Source organism: Heliangelus exortis, chromosome 28 (genome assembly GCF_036169615.1).
Source record: "Heliangelus exortis chromosome 28, bHelExo1.hap1, whole genome shotgun sequence".
NCBI lineage: Eukaryota > Metazoa > Chordata > Aves > Apodiformes > Trochilidae > Heliangelus > Heliangelus exortis.
The window spans coordinates 2827088-2853598 of NC_092449.1; the positions used below are offsets into that span (position 1 = coordinate 2827088).

The following is a 26511-nucleotide window of genomic DNA, read 5'->3' on the forward strand; positions in this document are numbered from 1 at the left end:
AAGAAAAACCCATTTCCAACTAATTGTTGTTACCCAGACACACCCGCTATGCAGAGCTGCCAGAAAAACAAGGATTCTGCTAGCAGGGCCCAAGCAAGGAGCATCCAGCCTGTCCCCCCATGGCTGGCCACAAGCCAGCAGCCTTCAGGGCTCAGCAGAACAAAGCTCCATTCCTTGGGCCACAATGTTCTCCTTGGAGAATTTATTCTGATGGGTTGTTGGCATCCCACCCTTCCAGCTGACAAGGGGAGGCTGCAGGAGGCTGCAGGAGAAGGGAAGTGACCAGAAGGTTTGCTGTAAAATTGTGTTAACTCTTTGCTGCTGGTTTTCCAAGAGAGAAGAGAGGATGGGGGCTTTGTTCAGCTGCAAGGTTTGTTCACATTTGCCAGGTGGAAGTTTTGGGAGATGGTGAATTTTACTCATGGTAAGAAGAGACTGAGCACGGAGAGACACTGCTTAATGCAACCTCCTGGTGACAGCACAGAAAGGACAAAAGCTAAAAACTTACCAGACCATGGAGAATGAGCTGTTTTTTCATCTTGGTTGTCACATGGCTGACCACTCAGCCACATAGAAAAATGTGCAGGAGAATATTTACTGCTGTGCCTGTAATCCTAGTGTGCCACCAAGTAGACTTCATTCTCATTTCAGACACTGATGTTCAACAAAATGTCAACAGCAGAAGCATTCTGCATTCAGTATTTTTCAGTTTTCCATAAAACACTGACTGAACTGGAAATTACACTGGCCAGAGAAAGAAACTGAAAGTATTATTTTCCCTAATGGAACTCAGAATTGCAGAAATTAGATATGGGAAAGTCCTATTAGCTCATCCCCATCTCCTCCCTGCAGAGGATTGTTCCCATTTTCTGATCCAGTGATAAATAACCAGCAATGAGACTCCCACTATTTCTCCTGTTCCACATCCTGATGGATCTTCTGGTTAGAAAATATTTCTAGATAACCAGACTTGCTTTCCACTGATTAATAATTTCTCCTTTATCCCTGTATCATCTTGTCAACACATCCAAATCAGGTTTTCCTCCCTGAAAGATGATCGTGCTCTTTAGACACCTCTGCCTTGCTCTCAAATTTTCCCCCCTGTCACACTTAAACAACTAGCACACATCCTCACATTAATTCTCATTAATCAGTCCAGTCAGGACCTTCATCACTTTCATTATTCTTTCCAGAAATTGTGATTTTTCCAACACTTTATTTCCACATCATCTACTGAAATAAGGAAATTCAATGGCACCAAGGTGCTCAGACCTTGCTCACCACTGGTCAAGAACCACATTGGTGGCATTTATAATTTTTAAAATTATTTTTAAACTGTAGGAACTGTTTTCATAGAACGCCAGGTTGGAAGGGACCTCAGGAATCACCTAGTCCAACCTTTCTAGGTAAAAATACAGTTTAAATGTGGTGGCTGAGTCCCCTGTCAAGCTGAGTCTCAAAACTGTCCCACATAGGGGAATATCCACCCTTGGGAGGTTATGTCTGATTGTTCTCATGGTTAGATATTTTCTTCTGGAGCCCATCTGGAATCTCCCCAGAAGTTAACTGGTACCCATATTGTTTTGGTCTGTCCCATCTCTCAGACATCTGCTTGAGAACAAAAATCTTTGCATGTTCTTGAGAAGCCATCAGTGCACCCAGGGTCCTGCCAACCTCTTCCCCTCCCAGCAGCAGCTTCCACCCACTCTATTTACAGGAATATTCTGTTCACAAAAAGCAAGTTCTAGAGCTGCAGCACTGCTATTGAACACAAGATGCCCAACACACTCATCTTGTGGTGTTTGGAGCTGCTGCTACCCCTTTACTGGGGCTTTTGAAGCGAGATTGACAAACCTGTGACTTAGGGCCATTTGGAGCCCATGGCACTTACTGCAAGCACAGAAGTTGCTTTGGTGTCTCAGCCAGCTTCTGAGCTGGATATTTATACTCTGCTTGCCTAAAACCTCTCCAGCAGTGCTGCAGAAGGTTGTCTCACTGTTTCAGGCACTCCTGAGCACAAAAGCCCCATGTTGGGGGCAGCTGCACTGGAAGATGAGGATGAACCATCAGAAGATGAGGATGAACCATCTCTGACTTCAGAGATGTTCAGAGCCCCCCAGCAATGCTGGGTCTCTCCAGGGGAGCTGGAACATGTCCTCAGGCAGAACCCTCCATCCAGCTGTTTTGGGGCAACCCAGGGGACATGGAAACTTTAGGGGCTGAAGCTCAGGTGACCACCACATGGCACAGTACCAGTACAGCCTAGTACTGGTTTGAATGGCAGCTGCCTGCTTCCCTGTTCCCCAACCTCCTCCTCTCCAAATGGGACTTGCAGAGCACCAGGGATGACTTCAGAGAAGGACTAAACATCAGGATAAACTTATGAAGAGCCACACCTGCACAGAGATGTTGTAGATTTTTGAGTTTTACTCTTTACCTGACCTTATCACAACTATTCACACCACAGCCCTACTCTCCTCAATTTGCCTCTGTTTCTTCCTCCCTTTGTCTTTTCTTCTTCCTAGGCTTTTCAGGACAAAGACTCCACACTCCTGGCTGTGATCTTCCAGGGAGCCTCTAGGCACTGCAAAAATACTGCTGAACTTCAGGCTCAGCTATTCCATTTATTTTTACATGGCAAAGGCAAAGCATAAATGCAGATGTTTAAGTAACAAAAACATGGTCAATTTATGCCTGCAGATAGAGTTGTCTGCCACTTTACCACCTGGAGCAGGAAGGTTAAGAAGGGTACCTTGCTCAGAGCTGCATTGGACCTGAACAGGTTTTGGTCCTTCCAGAGAAGGTACCCACTCAGCACCATCACAGGGACCCAAGCCACTGCAGGACACCATAAACTCCTTTCCAATAAGATGCACCATGGGCAGTGCTCTTGCAGTGATGCTGCTCAAAGCCCTCTGATGCCTTCACTGCACCCTGGAGTAGTGCCAAGGAAGGGACTCAAGCCACAGGCTTGGCCACCAAGCCCTCAGATAAATATCTCATCTAATCTTTCCACAGCTTGTCACTCCCCAGATGCCCTGTACTGGAGGAGTCAATCTCTAGGCCCTAAAATGGGCTAAATTGTTATATCAGCAAAAGCCCTTCAGAAGGTAAAGCAGAAGGGTCAGGTGGAAGTAAACAATAAACCAGAGCCCTTCTCCTCCAACTTAGGAGTAAATTAACTGCAATTTCTGTCTCTGTGAAACCCTCTGCAGTACCCAAAACCTGGGGCTGCTGATGGAGTGCCAGCTCTTCTCTCCAGGTAGTTGTCAACACCAGCTCCACCTTGGTGGCAGGGACAAGCTTCGTGCTCTCATCCCCAGGACAGACACCTTGACATCATTTGTTTGGACACTATGACCCATAGCTGAGTAACCAGACCACAAGAGCACTCAGGGATCCCAGGCAGGAAACTGCCCGTCCTGTGTTTCCCTGTCTATCTTAGACCCTAATTAAAAGCTGTTAAGGATCAATGGGTCTGGAGCCGGGAGTGTTTTCAGTGCCTGACAAAAGCTCAGCAGGGTGTTTTCACAGCTTCCCAGACTAAATCCTCATGTAACAGATGAGCACAAGCTGCCCCAGGACAACAAACACAGGGACTCTGCTTCACCCCAGACCCCAGCACCCCAAAGCTGCCCCAGGAGGCAATCTGCTCATCAGGGACTTTTGGCTTGGGAGAGGGTGCTATTAAAAACCAGGAGCAGCTGCAAATAGCCCCCAAACTCAGGTTTCTGTTCCTGCACTAACCCAGGCACTGAAGCTCCCCTCGGTACAGGGGGCAGTGCCTGTCCACATCACTGGGTAGTCCTGAAATACTCGTGTCACGTTGAGTTTAAACAAAGAGCCACATTCAGTTGAAGTTTCTGTGCCTCTCGTCGCAGCACTCGAGGAAACTCGAGGCTGTTTACGTTGGGATCTACCAGGGTCTGCCAGGTTCCGAGGTCAGACACTTGCTCCGGGATATTTTCACAGAGGAAAAGCACCATATAAAGAACCAGTATCCTTTTCCTTAGGGAAAAGGCCAAGTTTTAGCCCAAGCTCCCATAGCTGGGGGCAGAACTGCAGTCAGCTCCATGGTACCATCACCCAGAGCACCGCAGGCTCAGATGCTCTGTGCTGCACCCCTGGGGTGCTGAGGGCCACACTGAGAGCTCCACAGCTGCTTGTGTCTTTCCAGCCATGCTCCTCAAGCAGTGTCCTACCAGACAGGAAGGTTTTAATAAGAGACAGCTGGCAAGAGCAAGAGATACACCGTGAATACGACCAGGTGTAAGTAACAAGTTCACGCAGCCAGCCATGAACCCGATTTAATCCAGGAGTGGTAAGGCACCGTCTGCATCTTTCAGAGACCTCTTGGTGGTTTTCAATGGAATGTTCTGATGGGCTTTGGTCGGGGAGGGGACCACACTCTGCCTCTCTGACTTCTCTGCTAGGGCACTGCAGAAATATCTGCCCAGCCTCCTGCAGGGAGGTACCGAGCCCTCCCTCCTGCTACCCCCAGAGCAGCTGCGAAAAACTCAGAGGAAACAGGGTAAACCCCAGAAAACGGCTTTCTGGGAACAAGGCAATCCCAGCCGTTAAAAACAACATCTTAAACAAAAGAGGTAGATAGTTATACCCACCAGACCCCACGCAGGTGGCCTTCTCTCTCCCCAGCCCCCTCCCTGGCTCCTGCTCTCAAAGCTGGAGGAGCAAATTGCTTCCGCTCATTAGCATTTGACAAATAACCACAGAAGGAAAACAAGTCCCCAGCAGGATATGAATTGAGCCCAGGCCTTTATTGCCATTTAACTGCACCAAACAAGCATGTCATCAATTTTCCATGCTCTGTTGCACCGGTTCTCCCTTTTTGGAGAAGGATGAACACGCGTGGGCAGGTTCAGAGCGGCCAAGTCAAAACAGAGAAGCAAGAAAAAAATGACCCCGGAGCTGCGAGATGGGAGCAGAGGTGACAGACAGCAACTTCTGAGCCTCTGGGCACAGCTGCAAGTGTCAGGATGGCTCTGCGGGAAGGGCCGTGAGCGATGTGCTCCAACCTCTCCAACACTCTGCAAGCAAGAGCACCGTTTCGCAGGAATTAATGTTTTATCAGGGCTGAGGGGACCCAAGGCAGCCTGCCTGGTGCCATGCTGAGTGGGAGGCAGCACACAAACCATCCATCAGCCCAGCTCTGGGTCAGCACTGCCTGATTCTAGCACACAAATATGCCAAGACCAAGGCCACAAATATTTGAGCAGAACCATCTGGCCAAGGATGCAGAAAGGGGAAGAGGATTACTGATCTCCACAGCACCAGCTTTTCTCCAAGCCTGTTAGGAACCTTCACCCCAAGAGCCTCACAGGACCACCAGGTCCCCCCAAAAAGCCTTAGGACTGCTGCTGTTTATTTAACATTTTTCTTTCCCTGGGGCCAGGTGGTTCATCCCATGTTCCACTGCAAAGGGAAGGAGGTCTGTGAAGCATTTCTGCACCTGGTCTGGAAACCACAAGCAGTGGAGGGGCAGTTTGGACTTACCTACTTGCTTCAAGGACAGCAAGAGCAGACAATGTCCGTGGAAAACCGGGCAGGGTTTTCTGTGGAGTTTCTGTAAACAAAACCATTGCAGGCAGGACTGAGTCAATGCCACTCACTGAGAGGCAGAAGAGATTTTTATCTTCCCATGCCAGCAGAAGGCACACTGCTAATGAGCACAAACACAAATGGGCTCACACTTTCATCAACTCCCACTCACACATAATTCAAGTGATAATAAATGGTTGGGTAGCTGAGGTTTTAATGAGGAGTCAGCAGGGAGGTTAGGAAGGCAGTTATAACCAGGAATGTAAGAGCTCATGAGGAAATTTTGGGAAGAGCTGCCACGGAGTGCATAAATATGAATTAAGAGTTAGTCAAGAACAATTACAAGACTGTAGTCAGGCCAATCCAAAGTGAAGTTTTTCAGGTTTTTCTTTAAACTAAGAAGCATTTCAAATTGAATCAAAGTAATTGTCAGTCTTTTGTTATTTCAGATTTTTAAAAAATAGGTGCCCGAGCTCCAGGCATCAGCTTTTCAGTTCGTTCTCTTCCATGATGCCAGGTCCTCCTGCAAAGAATGACTTAAAAAGGGAACTCTGCCGACATTTGTCAGCCTTTCATATCTTTAACCATCTTCTCAGCTGTAAATCTATTTCTCAGATAAATCAGGAACAACAGATGGGAAACCAGGGGAAGGGGCGGGGGATAGAGGAAAGCCAGAAGGTCCCTACAGCTACAGAACTGCTTGAGTCTCGCTCTGCTTTCTCCCATCCCTCTGCACCTCACCCCCTGCTCCCACCTCCAAATCCTTCCTGCCTTGTCCCCAACACTTCCACCTTCGCTCTGCCACGGCCCCCAGGCTCAGCCCCGTTCCTCCCCACTGCCCCTCCGTGGGGATCAGCAGGGAAACAGGGAACAGGAGGCTCGGGATAACCCGGGGTACAAACCTCTACTCGGGGCTCTCTTAAAGCACTGAAAGGGCTGGAAGCAGCACCATAAGAAAGCACTTTTAGTCTTGCTGCGGGTGGGTCTAGGCAAGGTACCATGAGAAGCACCTTCTCTTCTCATAAGGTGGAAAAAAGAGGCCAATTCTCATCAGGAGACAAGGAAGAAGCAGAGCACAATTCAGAGCCCAGCCCAGATCTGCTGCCCCACACCGACCCCCAAGGCTGGGCTGCTTCCCCCATCAGCACCACCCCACAGCTCAGACCCCCCCACACCCCCAGCCTTGGGGGGGCCGCAGAAGTGACCCCCAGAGCTGCTCAGGGACCCCAGCCTCCACCAGCCAGGCTGACCTCACCTTTCAGCAATGCCACAGCCACATTTCCCCGTGGCAGATCCTCCTTTCAACTACCTCCCCCTCCCCAATTAGCCACTTTTAAAAATTGTTAAAGCCACCACGTGGCCAGCACAAACCTCAGCAGCAGCCCCTTCCACCACCTCCAAAACACCCACCCCCTCTCAACCCCCCCCTCCAGGCTTTTTCCCTGTCACATGGCTCGCATCCTCCAGCCCTCCCAACTGCTCCCTGGTCTCCCCTGGGCAGGTCCCTCCTCTCCCCCAGGGTGACCCAGCCACAAAGGCACAGCCCAGCCAGCCAGGGCTGTGTCATAGGGGATCATTGCTGCCAGGACATGGCTACAAACAAAAAGGTCCTAAGAGGATGCTCAAGCTTGCCGGTGCCTCCCCCGGCTGCATCAGCACATCCCGCTGCTCCCGGGGGCTGGCTCCAGATTTCCACAGTGATTTTGCTGTTCTGAGAAATTAGAAAATCAAACCAGTTCCTGATGGGTCTTGTTTAATCTCAGTAAAACCAAGCAGCCAACTATATATAGATCTGATTGACTGCCATCTCGATAGCTTCCTGCCTGGCTTTCCTGTGTGTCATAGTGCAAAGATCCAATTACTTTTTTTATGTGGGTGTTCTTTTCTCAGTTTGCATCTCCACATCCTAACACTAAACTTGCAGACATGGCCACTGTCACAGCAGCCCTAGGTTTAAGGCTGTTCTCCTTCAGTGTTGTTCCTAACCTGGGGGAAGAACCCAAAGGCAACAGAAACACCTGACATCTGGGTCACTGCAGCTCAAGGGACAGAGGTTAAGTGGGTGCTGGAAAAATCAAGTCCTATTACTTGAAATTAATGACTGTAGAGGGTCCCTTGCACAACTTCTTCCATGTACTACTTTGATACACTCATAAAAGCAGTGAAATCAGTTCTCACTTTTGTCTGCATTTTGTAGTGTGGATAAAAGCTGTAGGAGGTTTGTGTTGGTCTGTTAAGGTTGTCTCAGAGTTGCTCAGGTCCACCCAGGAACAGAGCTGTACTTTGGAAGAAGTTATATGCCCAGAAGACCCTGAGCTGCTGTATAGACAACAGAAAGAGCCAGGATGGTAGGACACACTTTCTAAAGCAAGAGCTTTAGAGGTTTTACAAATCATCCTGTTTAAATCTGCTTTCAGACTTCAGGGTGAGACTTTCCCTCATGGCCGGGGACATAAAATTTTTTTCTGAAAAGGGTGATTTTCTAATAGGGTTCATTTATGGCAGCAAGGCTTATATGATATGGATGGCAAAGCCTGAACCATGGCCTCTGATCCCTGGGTTCACTCTCATACCTTTGTGAGGCTGTTTTGACTCACAGCCCTGTGCTTGGAGGGGAAAATCAGTCTGTTTGTAACAGAACCACCTGTGTAGGCAGCTGGAAACTTGGTAGGAACTTAGTGGTGATCAATGGCTTTTGTCTTCTCGTTTCCACCTGTCTGAACAGCTGTCAAACATGTTCCATTTGCTGTGATGTTTTGGTCCTGGACTTCCCAGAAAAGGGAGTCAGCATCTTTGGGTGCATCATCTTTGTACCTAATCACTGTTTACCCCAGGTAGCTGGTGGAAATTTGTAGCACATGAAGAAGGCCATAGAGCTTCCACTGCCCACTCGATGCTTCCTCTTCCTCAACCTGAGAACATGACTCATGGGCCTGATTCTGCAGTTAAAAACAAGAGCTGCAATCCTTGCTCCTCTCATCCTTCAACCCATTTCCTGGGATCTGCCCTCCCCTATGGCCAGGCTGAGTTTGTGGAAGACCTGGTAGTCTTCTAGTCTCAGGAGCTGAACTTGGGGGATATTCCAGTCCAGTTTCTGGGCTGCTCTGATGTCTGAAGGCATCAAGGGATTCAGATGTTTGCTTTGGTTCCAAGCACTGACTCCAGTTTGGGTTTGAGCTATAGGGTGTTTTCATTTTCATTTGCCTTCTCTGTCCCAGCCTGGCAGGTCTGCCAAGACCTCACTTTGCTTCATTTGATGAATTTGATGAAAGGGGCTTCACAACTTGGGCTTATTTGTGCTGAGCCTGATGCAGTTTATGCTCGTCCCGCACCCGAGCTGCAAACGCCACCGAGGGTTTCCTGTTGTGGTTTCCTGCCTCAGCTCAAACACCTCCTTCACAGAGCCTGCTCTCCCTTCCTGTTCTCATTAGGGCCACTTCTGGCCTTAATGAAGACAACAAATAGGTAGAGAAGAGTCTGCTTGCCATAAATCCAGCTCCCAGAGGGTCCTTGCTGGTGTAGGCTGAGCAGAGCAGGGTGCAGCCAGCAGAATGATTTCTCCAGAGCATTTTCCTCCTGACCTGTATCCCACTCCTGCCCATACAAAGCACATATCCAGCCAACCCCTTCCCAGCTCCAACAGTCCTGGAGGTTGGCAGGAGGCAGCCCTGATGCTGTGCTGCTGACTGGGCTGCAACAGGATGGGTGAAACGGAGCAGGGCTGGCTACCAGCCCCAGCACAGCCCCAGCCACTGCCTGAGAGCATGGATTGGGAATTCCACGAACTTCTGGAATAGCACAGTGGGTTCAACCCATTGGGCAGGAACCTCTCCCATCATGTTAAGAAATGAGATTCATGTTGGGCAGAACCAGGGCAAACCCCCAGTGCACTGGCTGAATAATCAGTGCTTTCTTTCCTCTGAAGGCCAGTGACACATTTGTGGGAAATATAGATGGAGACAAGAAGTGTTGGGGGTCAGTACCTGTGCAATGACAAGATCAAAGATCAGGCTCCACGGAAGAAATGAGACCCTTTGATTATGATAATGTTTCCATCAATCATTGGAAATTGGCTTCTGTTTGTGGGTGGGATTTTTGATCATTCAATACAAGATCCACAGCTCTGCAGTGGCTCAGCTGTCCAAGTTCCTTTTCCTGCTGGATTCCCACCACGAGCTGGTGCTGCAGGAGTTGGGTGGTAGGTTTGTTTCTGCTTTTAGGTTGTTCTGAGCAGGGGGTTCCAGTGATGCTTGCACAGTGCAGCTGGACAGAGAGTGGGATTAAAGTCACTTTGTGGTGGTGGTTGGACACATCTCAGCTCTGGCCTTCTCTGTGCATGGTGTGGAACTGGAAACTGCCAAATGGGATGAGGGTATCAGCCTGATCCAGAAACCAGCCAGAGACTGGTATTGTGGAGAAAAATCCAAACATTTTTCAAGAGGTAATTAGAGGAAGGTTTTCACTCGTTCTGTCAGCTGATGGTTTAAGTCTGCCCAGAAGTGGTTGGGTTTATCTTCTTTATATCTTTTTGCTGTATTTGGGGCTATTTTCTATCTAAATGTTTCATAGATATTTAATATCCACCTCATGTTTTAATCTCTGTCCATTTAAGGTTTTGGCCTTAGAGACCCTCATAGCAAAACTCATTTATTCAGAGGTAAAACAATTTCCTTTTATTGTGAACAAGGCTGGAGAGAAAATGGTAGGAAGTCAAAGCCAAAAGCTTCTGGATGAATGTAAGAAGCACATGTTTGGTAGTGAAGGTAATTAACCACTGGAATAATTTGCTTTAAGATTCTGTGCATTCTTTATTGCTTGAAATCTTTAAAACAAGATCAGAGCATTTTTACTTATACCTTCTACCCACATTCTGGGCAGAAGAGAGGAATCAATGTGGGAGTCTCTGGCTGAGGGTATGAATGCCTCACTGCTGCTCTCCTCATGGTGTTTGGAATGACATTGGAGGTACTCAGCGACCCTCTAGGCAGACAAATCTTCATTCCAATTAAACCTCTTTTTTTTTCTTTTTTCTTTTTTTCTTTCCCTTTCCCTTTCCCTTCCTTTTCCCTTTTCCTCTTTTTCTTCTTCTTCTTATTTTCCTTTTTCCTTTTTCTTTTTCTTCTTTTCCTTTTTCTTTTTCTTCTTTTCCTTTTTCTTTTTCTTCTTCTTTTCCTTTTTCTTCTTCTTTTCCTTTTTCTTTTCTTTCTTTTTTTCTTCTTCTTTTTCTTCTTTTCTTCTTTTCCTTCCTTTCTTCTTCTTCTTCTTCTTCTTCTTCTTCTTCTTCTTCTTCTTCTTCTTCTTCTTCTTCTTCTTCTTCTTCTTCTTCTTCTTCTTCTTCTTCTCCTTCTTCTTCTTCTTCTCCTTCTTCTTCTTCTTCTCCTTCTTCTTCTTCTTCTTCTTCTTCTGATTCTTCTGATTTTTCTTCTTCTTCTGATTCTTCTTCTTCTTCTGATTCTTCTTCTTCTTCTTCTCCTCCTTCTTTTTTCTTTTTTTTTTCTTCCTCTTTTTCTTCTTCTTTTTCTATTCTTCTTTTTTTTCTTTTTTTTTTTTTTTTTTTTTTTTTTTGCAAAACTCCGCGTCAGTGAAGAATTATTTTGTTTGTTTTTTTTTTTTTTTTTGCTTCTTTCTTTCAGATCAATCCCCAGCAGCGAACCCGAGGAGCAGCCCTGGTAGTTGGGCAGAGATGCCGGATGCTGCCGCTCACCTCCCTTTTTACTACGGCAGCATTGCCAGGTCGGAGGCAGAGGAGCACCTGAAGCTGGCGGGGATGTCGGACGGGCTGTTCCTGCTCCGGCAGTGCCTGCGCAGCCTGGGGGGTTACGTCCTCTCCGTGGTCTACAATCTGCAGTTTTACCATTACTCCATCGAACGCCAGATGAACGGCACCTACGCCATCGCGGGGGGCAAAGCGCACTGCGGGCCCGAGGAGCTCTGTGAGTTTTACTCCAGGGATGCTGACGGGCTCTGCTGCCCCCTCCGCAAACCCTGCAACCGCCCCAGCGGGGTGGAGCCCCAGCCCGGGGTCTTCGACAGCTTGAGGGACAACATGGTGCGGGATTACGTGCGGCAGACCTGGAAGCTGGAGGTACCGCCCATGGCCAGGGGTGGGACGGGACCGCAAGAACCGGGGCTGTTCGGCCTTGAGAAAAGAAGGATGAGAGGGGATCTTGTGAACGCCTATAAATCGCTGAGGGGTGGGTGGCAAGAGGAAGAAGCCAGTAATAGGACGTGGATTTAAGCCAGAACATAGGAAGTTCCACCACAGCATGAGGTGAAGGTTCCTTACTGTGAGGGTGATGGTTGCCCAGAGAGGTTGTGGAGACTCCTTCTCTGGAGACTTTCCAAACCCAGCTGGGTGCATTCCTCTGTGTCCTGGCCTGGGTGATCCTGCTGTGGCGGGGAGTTGGACTGGATGATCTCTGGAGGTCCCTTCCAACCCCTTACAGTCTAAGATTCTCTGCTCTTGCTGCTCTACCCTCCTCTGGCACTGTCAGACCCCTCTTACAGCATGGTAAAGCAAGGTCCTCCTCCACAGAGGCTGCTGGCACTAAAAGCAGTCTTAAACCTCTCTCCTTGCCAGTTTCTTCTTCAGAAACGGGTCTGAACGTCTTCCCAAGTCTTCATCCTCTTCTTCTGTAGGGCTTGTGCTGTGCCTGCTCTGCAGGCCTCAGCTGGAGCTCTCTGCCCACTTTGCAAACCTTGCCCCGGGTGCTGTTTGCTCCTCTACAGCCCTTGGGACACTTGCTGCAGCTACACCACCACTCTCTGCATGAGGTCCCTGGACCTCCAGAACGACCTCCAGAACACTGAGGATGTAATGAAACCAGACTTCCATTCCTGCTCAGGTTTTCCTCACTTTAGAAAGTCAGTGGAGGTTTTGCCAATGAGACTGAGGTACTGGGTGCTGGATCAGGCCTCTTGGTTATGTGGATTTAAAAATAGCTACAGACAGGTTCCTGTGTCTTACTGCAGACTGGAATATATATATATATATATATATAAAATATGTATAAGTAGAAACACTGTAAATAGTCACATTGGAAGCCATGTAATAATTTCCTTCTTCTCCTGTCACCTTGAGAGTGGCTACTCAGACACTTCCAAGTCCTCACAGAAAGATGGCTCAGGCATTCTCCTTTTGGAGGTTTTCTTAGATCTCTAAATTTGGCTCTATTAGATGAAAGGTGCTTAACAGAATGAAGTTATCTACGGGGTTTTCCCTCGAAGCGGATCAGTGGACGCTGGTAGATAACACAAAGGACATTGCCACCTACTGGCAAAAGAAAATCTACAGTTGTTTGTAAAATGTGTGGGGCCAGCAAAGTTAATTTAGGGTCTCCCACAGGATTTCCAGGCTGCACTGCTCTGGACAAGTTGTAGTGCCTTGGGACATGAGCAGCCAGGAAGGCAGAGACACTAGAAGGAGGTCCTGCTCTCCCAGGAATGTAAGGCTGAAAGACACCCTGCAAGCCTAAAGTCACCACAAAGGAATAGGATGTCTTCTCCCTTCCCCCACCAGCAACTCACTTCAGCTGGATCCGAGGGATGGGATCAATTTAAAAAGGCAAGGAATTCTGCTCTGCAGAATTCAGCTCACTGTTACCATAGGCATGATTAAGGGCACAAGCACTTTCATTATGAACCCTTCCAGGCTCCTTGTGTCATCTGCCCCAAAGGCTGCAAAATAACCTGTGCTGAAACCATGCAGTGCAGCAGAGTGGCAGGAGGTCTCATTTCCCACTCTCTTCCAGGGTGATGCACTTGAACAGGCCATCATCAGCCAGGCTCCACAGGTGGAGAAGCTCATTGCCACCACAGCCCATGAAAGGATGCCCTGGTACCACGGCAGCATCGCCCGCGATGAAGCTGAACGGAGGCTCTACTCTGGGGCACTACCTGATGGGAAGTTCCTGTGAGTCCTCGAACCACTGGCAGATGCTGTGATCCCTGCACTTTTTACCATCTCCCCACCCCCACTGCCCTGTAGATATTTGTTTCACGTGAAAGTTCCTCAGAGGAGTTTTAGCTGGATAGGTCAGGCTGTGGTTACAGAGCTTTCAAAGACAGGGGCTAACACTCCAAACCTGTTACTGTCTGGACTCCCATGAAGAGTCAGTTGTGAGTTTATTTGTTTCTTGTGTTTAGAAATCTCTATGAAGTGTGCTTGTTAATGCACTGGCTGATATGAGATAGGGGGCTCAGTGGGTAGAGGTGTTTAATACCAAGACACAGATGATGTCTGGAAAATAAAATACAGGAGAAAGCATTTGCTCTGCACCTTTGCTGAGATGAGACTGCTCTGCATTTACCTATCTCCTGAGTGAGTTAGGGAAAGAAAAAATTAGCTGGAGAGGGAGGAGGAGAAGGGTGAGAGGCTGAAGGTGAAGGGTCCCTCCTCAGCCTCTGTCAGGAAAGCTTCAGTTCTAGCACAGGTGCAGGGACACCTCACCAAGTGCCCACCCAGCGCCCCACAACTGCTGCAGCCACGTTTATTTGCAGAGCAAAATGTAGAATTGCTTCTAATTCTTCCTCCCAGGCTGAGAGAAAAGAAGGAGAACAGTACCTATGCCCTCTCCCTTGTCTATGGCAAAACCGTGTACCACTACCGGATAGACCAGGACAAGTCTGGCAAGTACTCCATCCCTGAGGGCACCAAGTTTGACACACTCTGGCAGGTACAGTGCTGTGGGATGCTGACCACCAGCATCCTGCTAAAGCAAAGGTGCTTTTCCCTTGTCACAGCTGCCCATGCCCCAAGGAAAGTCCACGTGGAGCTTTAAAGGCTTTAAGACTCTACATGGGTGGTTGCAGCCCCTTTCAGAAAGCCCTGAGGTTCCCTGGGTCTGGCTGGCTGTCAGTTCACCTCACTGCATTCAGGGGAGAGAAAATGAATCTGTCAAAAAAACTTGAACATTTGGAGATAAGAAAATGCCTAATTCAAAGTATCTTGGTAACTGCAGGGGCTTTGCTCGATATGCCAAGCATGAAATATTAAAGTAAGCATTTTATCAACGTTTTTACGAGCTGAGTAGAACAATAATAGAGTTCATTTGTAAGGAAAAGATCTAATGGCTGTTTTGGTAAATGGCATCAGCAGAGGGGGGGGGGTCAGCTGCTGGATTAAATTTGTGCAGTCTCTAAAAAGGTTTTATTCTAAAACCAAAACAAACAAGCACTCAGAAACCCCCAATAATATTAGAAGGGTTGGACCAGGTGATCCTTGGGGTCCCTTCCAACCTGATATTCTATGATTCATTTCTAAGTCTGGAATATGACAGCAGCACTGAAATTGTGCTGGCTTGGCCACTGCCTTCACACCTTACACCAGGGTGGTGCCCTCTAATGAGAGAAGAGGATTAGTGGTTGTCATTTCCAGTTTTAAGCCAGGATACTCAAGATGGTTTTATTAATTACTTGTACCCCTTCAGCAACCACCACACATTCAGCCACAGTGTGTGCACCTCGGAGTTCTGACATTGCTCACCCTGGGCTGTCCCTCCTGGGTGTCCCCCTGGGACAGCAAAACTGTTTTGTATGGGCTGTCACTTTGTTTTCCAGGTGACTGACTTCTGTGCAAAGAGCAGGGGAGGCCAGAAGTCTTAAGCTAGCTGCCAAAATCTTGACATGACAGAAGAGCTGAATGCAAGGAGATATCACCTCTGAGATCCAGGGGCTTTGGGAAGTGGAGATGGCTGTAGTGTCCCAGCAGCATTCCTGAGGAGTGGGCAGGGTTTTTAGGGAATGTCTTGGTACTGCTGAGGCATCCCTTGTACCCCCAGATCCTGGCTCTGCCCCCTGGCACACACCTCAGACCTTCTGCAGGGTATGGAAAGCAGTGCTTTCCCTGGGGAAGGGCTGTCTGGGGGACAGTAATTCTGTTTTGCTGCATTTTTTGAATTCCCAGGACTGTTTTCACTCCAAATGTGATTGAAAACAAAGACTTTGGGACATTTTTATGGCAAGAATTTTGTGCCAGGCTCCCAACTGCAGATGAAATCTGAGCCAGACAGGAGGGGAGGAGAAAGCCTCATTCCTCCTGTAGTCTGGTGGCCAGGGGCTGGGCTGGTCATCTCCAGCCAGAATCAAGTCCCTGTTGTGCTTGACCTGGTTGTTGCTGCAGTGAAAAAGTGCCTGGGATTCATGGAGCTAACCCTGGGGTTCCTCTGGGAAAGCAAAAGGTTTCTTTCATGCAGTATCAAACATAACACAACTTCAAACCTTTCTGGCTGGGACCACAATAACATTACACTGAAAATGCCCTACTCAGCCCTCCTCCTGGAGATTTTGCTTTTGGCTTTCTTTGCTCCTTATCTAACTTTCCAAATTCTTCCCAGCTCTGGCATATAACCAGGTATACAAGCACTTGCTCTAGGAGATCCCTCAGTGCCTAGATAGGAGAAGAAAGAATTGAGTCCCTGTCATAGATCTGAAAGAAATTATTACCATAAGCCACACAAGTTGTCTGGAAAAAACGAAACAAAAACACCACCAAAAAACATGAAAAAAAAGAAACCAACCCAAACCACAAAAGAGATAATTTTATCCTTGAAATAAACTCTCTTGCCTCCAATTCCTTTCCCAGCTGGTGGAGTATCTAAAACTCAAACCGGATGGGCTGATTTTCTACCTGAGGGAAACGTGCCTCAACCCCAACATGCCAGGTGAGCTGACCTCTCAGTTCCTGACCTCTCAGTGCCATCCCTGGACTCAGTTTCCTACCAAGAGGGGCCAGGTTGAGCAGAGCCAACCCAAGTTTCCTTTACCATGTCCAACCGTGTCACTCAGCCCCTCGTAGTGAGGGAATGGTGAGGGCTCTGCTCCTCTGGCAAGCCAGGCAAGTCCCACATCATGTTTTGTGCTGAAGGTGGCCACCACCCTTCAGGCCTGGCATAGGATGGCCCCAACACAGGAGCAGATGGGGAATTCAGTGCTCCAAATGGATGAGGGGCTTCTGGTGCCAAACAGATGGCTTCTGAAAAATAACCTGCTTTTAGGCAGCAGGAAACGTGTTCTGCAAGTCTGGTTCCTGGTGGGTCTCTTGAGCTGAGCACTCCAAACTGTTGGCAGCTATGTCCTGGGCCAATGACTACAGATGTCACTTCAGAGCCTGCCCGTGGGACCCCTGGGCAGGGGGCTCTGGGGTACAGCTCAGCCAGTCCCTGCTCTGGGGGGTGTTGCAGTGGGTCTGCACCTCTCCTGAGGGCTGCTCTGGGAATGATACCCACATCCAGGCATTCCACACCTTTTTTGGCTATGGCTGTGGAAATCAGCCTTTAGTGGAGGGGATCAGACCCAGGCATCCACTTGGTTCTCCAAGGATGCTCTGATATTGTGTGGGGCACAGGCAGACACTCAGTAACCCTTTCTCTCTCCTGATTCACAGTGTCTGCAGCACCAGTTCCACCAACCCACCCCTCCGTGAGTGTAAGTTCTGGGGAGGGTCTGTTTTATTGGTAACTCAGGGGTTTAATACTATTGCATTTCAAGCTTGCTGATCAAACTCTGTTCTTCTCTAAAAGGCAGTAACTCAAATGGAATGTATTAAGCCCAGCTGCAATGTTGTCCCCTTTCCAGCTTGGATGGGGACAAGGAATAGCTGGGCACAGCTACCATTAGGGCTGAAAATGGTTTCCATTCATACTGTGTGCTTCTTGCAACATGTGTGCTTGTCCCCGGGGAGTCCTCTCCCTCCCTGCCCTCCTTGCCAGGCAGGAGCAAGGAAGATAGGGGTTGGTTTTTGGGAAAGCTCAGCTTTGCTGCTGGCTGCTGGCCACCGGCCAGGTCTTTGTGCTCCCGCTGCGTCCCTGGCCTCGGGGCACTTCTGCGCTCAGTCACGGCTCTGAGAGCCGAGCAGTTGCTGAAACCACCTCGGCTGGGCTGGAGGAGGCTGAAGAAAATCCTGAGCATTCGACCCATCTCCTCTGGGAGCTTTCTCAGTCCGCGCCGAGCTCCTGTGTCCCGGGGACTCTGCTGCGAGCAGCGCCCAAAGCTGCGCTGGATAAACGCGCAGCCGAGCGCTGCCCGCTTTTGGGAGAGGGGATTTGTGCAGTGTCCCCGTGTGCTCCTGGGGACCCCTCTTAGGGCAGGTAGGTGTACAGTATGCCAGCTGAGCTGCCTCCAGGTTTTCCTTTCTCCTTGTGTGGGATGACCCCCGCTGCTGCAGGACACTTGTTGCTTTGGGATGGGGAAAGCAGAGGGGGCAGAGAGGAAAGCAGAGCCCTGGGTGCATGGCCCTTGCTGCTCAGGTGAGCACAGAGCCCTCAGCATCTCACCCAGCACAGGCTGGGTTGCTGCAGGGCCAGGCTGCACCCAGGCTCCGTGGCAGGGAATCCCCCAAGGGTCTGATCCCTGCTGTGGGGATACCTGCCTGCTGGGACAGGGAGAGAAAACTCAGATAAATACCACTCCAATTTCTTGTGCCCACCTCAGGGCCTTTTACAGGGAGTCAGCAGCCAGGGCTCTGTGGGCTTCCTCTCCTTCTCCTGTCCCATTTCAAACTGAAGTGGTTTTCCCTGGCTGCTTTACCCACTTTCTCCCCATTCCTTTTCCAGAGACACCTTGGGTCTCTTAATGCAGATGGATATACACCAGAGCCTGTAGGTGAGCATCTCTGAAAACCCTCTCCTCCTAACAGGGGGAACCAGGAACTGGGGGTGCCACAGGAAGCATGGGGGTTACCTGGGACATTTCTATCACCTTCTGGACAAAGAGCTGTACTACAAAGCCCCTTTATAAGGGGGATGCACCCAGGGGATCCCCTGGGGGTTGCACCCAGGAGCATCCTACTAATTTCAGGGCCCTGAGACAAGAATACAGCAAAACTCTTTGCCTACACCCAGCACCCAGTAAATCAAGCCCTGTCCCATTTCCCACCTTTCCCCCTGCCTACTAAATGCTCAGTGCACTGGGTTCCATTTCAGTGGGGTGAAGCCATGCCCAGGTCCTGCAGGGCCTGATGGGTGGAGCAGGGCAGCTCAAACATCTCATCCTGGCTCCTTCAGCAGCTGTAACTAGGAGAGGCCACCAGTTGTGAAAGGGAGGGAGGTGCCCTGGAGAGAGGCTTGAATGATGGAGCTTGGGGGAGAATTGGACAAGAGACCAGAGAAAACCTTCCCAGCTGGTGAGGGGGAAGAGATGGGGAAGGATGCATTGTTTACTGCTATAAAAAACCTGTATCTCTTGGAAAGGTGCAGGAAAGTCACATCTCTTGCCCATGGACACCACTGTCTATGAGAGCCCCTACAGTGACCCTGAGGAACTGAAAGGGAAGGAGCTTTTCCTGAAGAGGGACAACCTGATGATTGATGAAGTGGAACTGGGGGCTGGAAACTTTGGCTGTGTCAGGAAAGGAGTCTACAAAATGAGAAAGTGAGTGCTGGCCAGAAAGGACTCTGAGGAAGTGGGAGGAGGGTGCTCCAGGCTGAGGTGTCCCCAGTTATCCTGTTTCTAGCTAGATGAGCCCTAACATGATAGTGGGGTGCAGGTGTAAGAGATACTCTGGAAGATCAGTGATAACTTTCCATGGACGTGCAGTGACAGCCTCGTTGTCCTGAGAGTGAACTTTGCACTGCACACTCCCAGGCATAAAACTGCCACTTCTGAAGGCATTTTCTGGGCTCAGAGGTCAGAATTCTGAGGTCATCTTGGTCCACATCAGGACAAAGGAGGGAGACTCAGAACTTATGCAATCCTTGGCTCTGTCACTGGTTGTCTGTGACCCCACAAACATGGCCTTTACCCACCTTGTGTCTGAGCTTCCCCCTTGAAATATGGCAATGGTGATGGAGACCTCAGTGTGCAAGGTGAATGCACCTTCAGATTTACAGATGGAAAATACTGGCCTACATGTCTAAAGGTGAGTTGATCCTTTCCTCTGGCCTTCTGGAAGGCCTAGGGTATCAGTGTTGTGCAAGGTTCCACCAAAACCAGGTGGCTGAGGTTGCTGTTCAGAGATCAGACAGTACCACATAGGATGGGGTTTGCATTCCTGGCTGTGAGACACGAGTCCAGCTGCTGTTTAGCTCATCCTGTGTGTGTTCCTCTCTTGCACCCTGTACAGGAAACAGATTGATGTGGCCATAAAGGTGCTGAAGAGCAACAATGAGAAAACAGTGAAGGATGAAATGATGAAGGAAGCTCAGATCATGCATCAGTTGGACAACCCCTACATTGTCCGCATGATTGGGGTCTGCGAGGCCGAGTCCCTGATGCTTGTGATGGAAATGGCTTCTGGAGGGGCACTCAACAAGTTCTTGGCTTCCAGGAAGTGAGTACTGAATAAAATGTGGCTGGCTGATGTTCTGCACTTCTCATCAAACACTTTCTTGCCAGGGGACCCTGGCTTTGTAGGTGGAGGAAAGGTGATAACAGCAGAAAGAGATAATATTTGATGTGAGGTAATAGGGATGGAGGCTTCTGGAGCAGAGATGTCCATGTTCATTCTCCCTTCTTGTTAGAAAGCTTGGAGGGGACTGTGGTGTACAATGGCAGGTCCTTTATTACTGCATTTTTCTTTCATCTTCTCCAGGGATGAGATTACAGTCAGCAATATCGTGGAGCTCATGCACCAAGTATCCATGGGGATGAAATATTTGGAGGAAAAGAATTTTGTGCACAGGGACTTGGCAGCCAGAAATGTTCTGCTGGTCAACCAGCATTATGCCAAGATCAGTGACTTTGGCCTCTCCAAGGCTCTTGGTGCTGATGACAGCTACTACAAGGTAAGTGTAAGCACAGCAAAGGATCCAGATAGCCAGCAGCAGCCCTCCTGGATGGGGGGGCTGAGAGTTCCAGAAGTAGGGGGTCTGGGATCTTCCTAGGAGCCAGGGATGGCTGAGCAGGGCTAGCAAGACATCAGGGCCTGGGCTAGGGTTTGGGGCTCAGGGGTTGAGGCTTGAGACCTTGAGGCAGTAGGGATTTTTTCAGCAGCATGGCATTGCATATGACACAAACATTCAGCAAAGCAGAATTCTGTTTCAGCTCAGAGCAGGCTGTGACTCAGGGTGGAAACAGTCCTCTTTGTTTTGCTACAGGCCAGGACAGCTGGGAAGTGGCCCTTGAAATGGTATGCCCCAGAATGCATCCTCTATCACAAGTTCTCCAGCAAGAGTGATGTGTGGAGCTATGGTGTGACCATGTGGGAGGCCTTCAGCTACGGGCAGAAACCATACAAGGTGAGGCAGAGCTCACCATGGATGGATGCCACAGTCTGGTACCACCCTCTAACAGGCTGACACAAACTGAACCTATGATTTCTGTTTCCTTGGGTGGGATTTTTTTCCTCCTGTTGAGCAGAGGGGAAAGGGAACAGCTCCCTCCTCCATCACAAAAGGCTCAGATTAGACTGTTTGCATCCTGAAGTTCTGGGTTCAGAAGAAACAAAGGAAGAGAGTAAGGAGAAGAAACAAAAAAGAAAACAAAATAATTTGGGTGTGAATCAAAGCAATTCTTCTGTTTGATCCTTCCTCTCACTTTCAGAGCTGAAAACTCAGTTGCTCACCCACTGCTGGGCCCGGGCTTGGGATGGTGGCTGCAGGCTGGGCTGGCCTCAATGTGAGATGCAGCTGCTGGGTGCTGGGGTTGCAAATGGTGAAGGTCCAATGTGTGTGGTGCATGGATCCAAGCTCTAACCTGTCATTTAATCCTCTCCTAGAAAATGAAAGGCCCAGAGGTCATCAGCTTCATAGAGCAAGGGAAGCGCATGGACTGCCCCCCAAACTGCCCAGAAGAGGTGTATGGCCTCATGCAGCAATGCTGGACCTACAGGTAAGGCTGCCACAGGTCCATCACAACAGCACACATGGTCTGGCTGGTGGCAACATAAAGCAAATGATGTCACCTGCCTTGGTTGCATCCCCCAGTCTGTGATGAATAAAGCACCTATTTCTTTATCACCTCACCCCTCCACCTGCGTGCTGGGGAGGAAGATATTGGAACCTCTGTGCCTCTGTGCCTTTTCCCATCCCAGAAATAATCTCATCTGCCTTCCTAAGCACAATCAAGCTCCTGTTCTTCAAAGGTTCTTCTGCACTTGGTATCTTCTCATTGCAGCAGTGCACTTTTGTCTCTTCTGGTGCCTTTATTTGTTCCTTTCTGCCCTTGCAGATGGGAAGAGCGTCCAGGATTTATTTCTGTGGAAAACACAATCCGCTCCTACTACTACAGCATTGCTACCAAGACAGAAAATGGGCCAGAGACAGAGGACAAGTCAAAAGCAACTCTCCCCTGAGTTTCCCTCTCTTCTGAACACCCTTCCTGCAGGAGACCTGGGACGGCTCTCTGTGAATTTTTGCTTTTGTCTCTCAAACGCTGGGTTTGCTTCTCAAGTAGCTCCAGAACTAAGAACCTGGAAGATGATGCTGTCAGGGCAGATAAGGACACTCAGCTGTGCCTCGTGTCTCCAACCAGCCAGCCATGATTTACACCTCAATCCTGACCCAGCACAGGACAGTACAGACAGTACTGTACTTCCCTCTTACCCACTTCTAAAGCTGTCCCAGGACCTCAGAGCTTAATGCCTACCAGGCTCATTAAGGATCAGCTGTCTTGGCTCCAGATGACCCAAATTTTTTCTAATCCCCATAAAAACCAATTCTCTCTCAGTACACATTTCTGGTGAGGTCTGCATGAGGTGGGCCACAAGACAGGGAGCCATCAAATCCCTTCCCCTTGGCTCAGGGCAAGAACCAGCTGGTGTGCTGCCTGCTCCCAGGAGGGATGAGCTCTCAGTGGTTCATCCTCCATGTGCCCTGCCAGCTGCAGCTTTTACACCCCAGACATTGCCACAGAGCCTGGTGGCCTGGTGGCCACCCCCCTGCACTGCCACAGCTTGCCAAACTGGTTATGGCTCCTCAAACAGCTTAAACTCCTGGAGCCCACTGCTCACCTCCTGGATGCCATCTGGCCCCTCTGTGCCACCAAAATGAGCATCTTGCTTTTCAAGCCTGAGAACTGATAACCTTGGAAATAAACTCTCTTTTTAACATACTTATTTCTCAGGTTATTGAACTATCAAAACCGATTGACACTGTTTCAAGCTGGCAAAAAAATAATTGTGATTTCCCTCCACTAGGACAGGGTTATCCTTCCTTGGTGCTCTCCAGAACCCTACTGAGTCACCATCTTGGGGCTTCACTGCAGATGTGGAGCTCTCTTGCAACTAAAGGCACATAGAGAGCTCAGCCTGGTCCAGTCTGGTACCACACCTGTACTGGTCTCCCCACACCCCGGATACAGTGGATTGGGGGGCTGTGGTCTGCACTGCTACAGAGAGCAGGGTGGTTGTGAAGGTTGGTGAAGCAGAAGATCAGAGAGTCCTGAGATACAGAAAAGTTTATCTCTCACCATCTTCTGGTATTGAAAAGCCACAGAGTAGCTCTCACGGAGTACCTTGTCTTGGAGGAAAAATAAATAGCTACAGCCCCAGGCAGGGCACAGCCCTTGTCTAAAACCTTACTGGGAGACACTGGTTCCTGGGGTGTATTCAAGTATGAGACCTAAATTATCCTCTTGGTCAAGCCTGTTGAAGCACTCAGAGAACAGAGGTCTGCTGAAAACAAGAGTTCCCATCCTCTTGCTTAGAATAAAGCCTCTGGACACCAACATTTTATGCACCACAGGGTTTTCTCTCTCCATCCCATCAGCTTGTCCTGCATGTAACTATGGAGATACTGTTCCTACCAGCAGAGGGGAAAACAGAGGTATTAGAGGAGAAAGTGGTTTGTTCCTGTTTGTTCAGTGAGTTAGTGGCAAAGACAGGACAAAAATTCTCTCCTGTGTCATGTTTCCCTCCCAGAAAAAGCAGCTATTTTGCTGGAAAAAAAATAAAGAAGGTTCAATGTCCCTCCTACTTGAAAAACACTGCCAAAACATTTTGTTTAGACTTTCCTTACAAAACAACTCCATTTTCCAGTTTGAAATGATTTCTCATATTAAATTTTCAGCTAACTGGCTGCTTGAGATTGTGCTGCAAGACAAGGGGGCAGGGGCTTCTCCTCCAGAAAGCCATCCAGGAACCCTCCTTTTGCTGTTCCAAGAGCACCAGAAAGTGCCAGGAGCTGCTGAGGGGGAAAAAGGGATTTTGAAAACGAGGATCTGAAGTCTCAGGGCTCTGGGACTCCTGCATCTGTGTGATTTCTGCTTTTGGAAGTGTTCAAGCACGAGCTGTGTCACTGATAAGATAAAGATTTAGGCTGTAGTTAGCACAGAGCTCAGTGCTCTATGGCTGCTTCTGCTCTCCCATAAACTTCCTCAAATCCTCTCTTCTTGCTGAGCTCTCCTCACCTCCTTCTCTCCGGTCACCCCCTTTATCTAAGTTTTACCTGAATCTTTAAAGTTCTTCTGATTCTCCCCTTCTCCATCTTGCACGAGAAAAGATCAGCTTCATCCTCTAAGTGAGCACCCACTGTGAGAACAAGAGACATGATAAAGCATTGGTAAGCAACCCCAGCATACCCCAAACCCAGATCTAGCTCATTCCCACCTAGCTTATCACCAACAAGCCTATCTTATCACGAGCACACACCTATTTACCAATTGCACTGTGATATCACCAGTACACACTGCCCTTTCTGTCTCAGCTATCTGGGCACTTTCATTTTATTCAGCAGCTCCGTGACTGACTCAACTCTGTCCTCACTGAGCATTATATCCTACCCCAAAGTCATTTACTGAACCCATGCCAAGGTGTGTTCTCCAAGCTAGTGCTGGGTCTGTACCCCTCTGTCCCCAAGAAGTGCCACTTGGGGGGTTCTTCCATCCAGAGGGACTCCTGCTTTGCAGTGCTGCATCCTCTGGTGTGCAGAGGGATGGAGAGGCAAGTGAGAGGTCACTCAGCTCCTCTGAAATTCCACTGGCAGAAGCCCTGAGTGGAGTTATGCAGGAGAGACAGAAGAAACCAAAGCATCAGGAGGCTTAATGGAGGTGGCAGTCGTGAGCAGGAAGGGTAAAATGGGGAAATCACTCTGCTTTATTTCCAGAGCTTGTGCCTGGAGTTGAGATTCCTGTTGCCAATGCAGACAAAAGGACAGCAGCTTCTGCTGCCTAAACCATGCCCTACCCACAGCTGTAATAACAGTGAGTCTGAACTGGCTGGCAAAAATAAACCGTGGGCAGTTTCAGTGGCATGAAAAATCATGATGAAGGAAGCAAAGGAGATTCTGAAAATGCAACATGGGATTCTGGGATTCAGAGATGCAGGGAGAGAGCTGCAGAAGCTGGCACCTAACTGGTGCCTTGCAAGTCCAGGGCCATGCAGGCAGATGGGGAGCTGGCAGGGGGGGAGGAAGATTTGCCCACCAGCCAGCCTGGCCGAGGCTTATTTTGTTTCCACTGAAACCTTTGATGGAATCAAAACCTTTCTGCAGAACATTTCAGTTTGGTCTAATCAGCATTTTCGGATGGAAAAACCCTTCTGTAGGAAAATTTCCATCTAACTCAAAGTCATCTACTCCTGGGGCAAGTGAGTAGAATGTGGGTGTAAAGCAGGGGCATGTCAGAGGGGTAGCAGCTGCCACATCCCTTGGTGTGATGTAAACAGGGATGTGGTGTAACAGGTGATGGAGAACTTGCTCCCTCCCCTGGCCCCCAGCACCAGTGTGCCATGTCCTGGCCAGACCTCAGAAATGGATTTTGGGATTTTGGGACACAGACTGGAATGACAAACAGTCAAAAGCCCTGGGCCTGAAGTGAATAGGAAATCCTCTGTAGATATGGGGAGCATGTGGACATCCAGCTCTGCCTCTTGGCTCTCTCTCTGCCTTTTTTGTTCCCCAGAAACACAGAGTTAACCTAATTCTTTAAGACTTTGCCTCACTGTTCCATGGCAATGCCCAGCCCGTGTGCAGGTTTCACACAGGATGCTCTACTGTAGCAAATCTGGAGGAAAAGAATTATTTCTTTGCAAGTTTGAGCAGGGTAAACACTTATGTGGGATACGCTGGCAGGGGCAGGCTCTCATTTCCAGCCTGGGCAGCACCAGTGCTGCTTCCTCCTCTAACAGGAAAGATAAATAAGCAAACTGGCTTAGAAACCAGTTCAAAGCAAGCATCACAAACTTGGGTCTTTACCAACTGTGGCACCAAGTTTAAGGCTAATATTTGCAACAGCTCAACTTTGATTATGGCACAGTTTTCATCACTGTGCTTCCAAGTGTGCCTTGAGCCATGGTGTGTAAAGGCTTCACAAACCAGGACATTTCACTCCCATTTCTGTGCAGATGCCTTGGGTACACAGATGCTATGGTGAAAAAAAAAAAAAAAAGTTATATTTTTTGCACCTCTGCTAGCAATACCTTCAAAAAAAAACAAAACTCAAGAACTTTATGGTAATAAATAAAGGAATAAAAAAATACACTGTCTTGCTCCAGCCACTTGAATAGAAAATTTAGGTAGTAAATATCCTGTCCTGCTTGGGCCAAGATAGAACCAATTTTTTATCTTGTGATTTTGGTTTTAGCTAAGGCTCTTTTAAGTAGCTTTAACAAAGCAAAATAAAAGTACTGATATGGAAAAAAAGGTCAGTGATTGAGAAAAGATAAAGTATTCCACACAGTCAGTGGAAAAAGGGAGAGCAGTATGTTTTATCTGTTTGTGCATGAACTGAAATTAAGGGAAACAAGGATGGAAAAAGTGTTTTGTAGATTGTAAAAGGGTTAAAAACCAGACACAGGGAGGAAGATATTCAACCATGCTGAAGTTCACCTAGTACATGATCTATTTTCTCAAATGTGGAGCATAAAAACATCACCAAAGAGAAATAAACTGCACAAAAGCCTAAAACTTGATATCTGGGGCAGCTTCTTTTAACACCTCCAGTGCTGGTTTGACATATGAGGAAAAATCACAAATAAATTTACACTGGGAGGAGTTGCAAAGATACAACAAAGGTAGAGAAGGGTCAGAGAAGCTACTATGATAAAAAATAACTACATGGGCTCAGAGACAGAAAGTGGAA

General features: G+C 48.6%; 1 protein-coding gene across 1 annotated transcript; it reads left to right on the forward strand.

The window, feature by feature from the left end:
• Window positions 1-11220: 11220 nt before the first annotated feature.
• On the forward strand, window positions 11221-22545 carry ZAP70 (zeta chain of T cell receptor associated protein kinase 70). The gene is made up of 12 exons (XM_071727878.1): window positions 11221-11644; window positions 13311-13471; window positions 14096-14234; window positions 16142-16220; window positions 16943-16983; window positions 18111-18159; window positions 18747-18927; window positions 19619-19825; window positions 20087-20279; window positions 20592-20732; window positions 21212-21324; window positions 21664-22545. The coding sequence occupies exons 1-12, from the start codon at window positions 11243-11245 to the stop codon at window positions 21785-21787; spliced, it is 1830 nt and encodes a 609-aa protein (XP_071583979.1). The 5' UTR covers window positions 11221-11242; the 3' UTR covers window positions 21788-22545.
• The last annotated feature ends 3966 nt before the right edge of the window (window positions 22546-26511 follow it).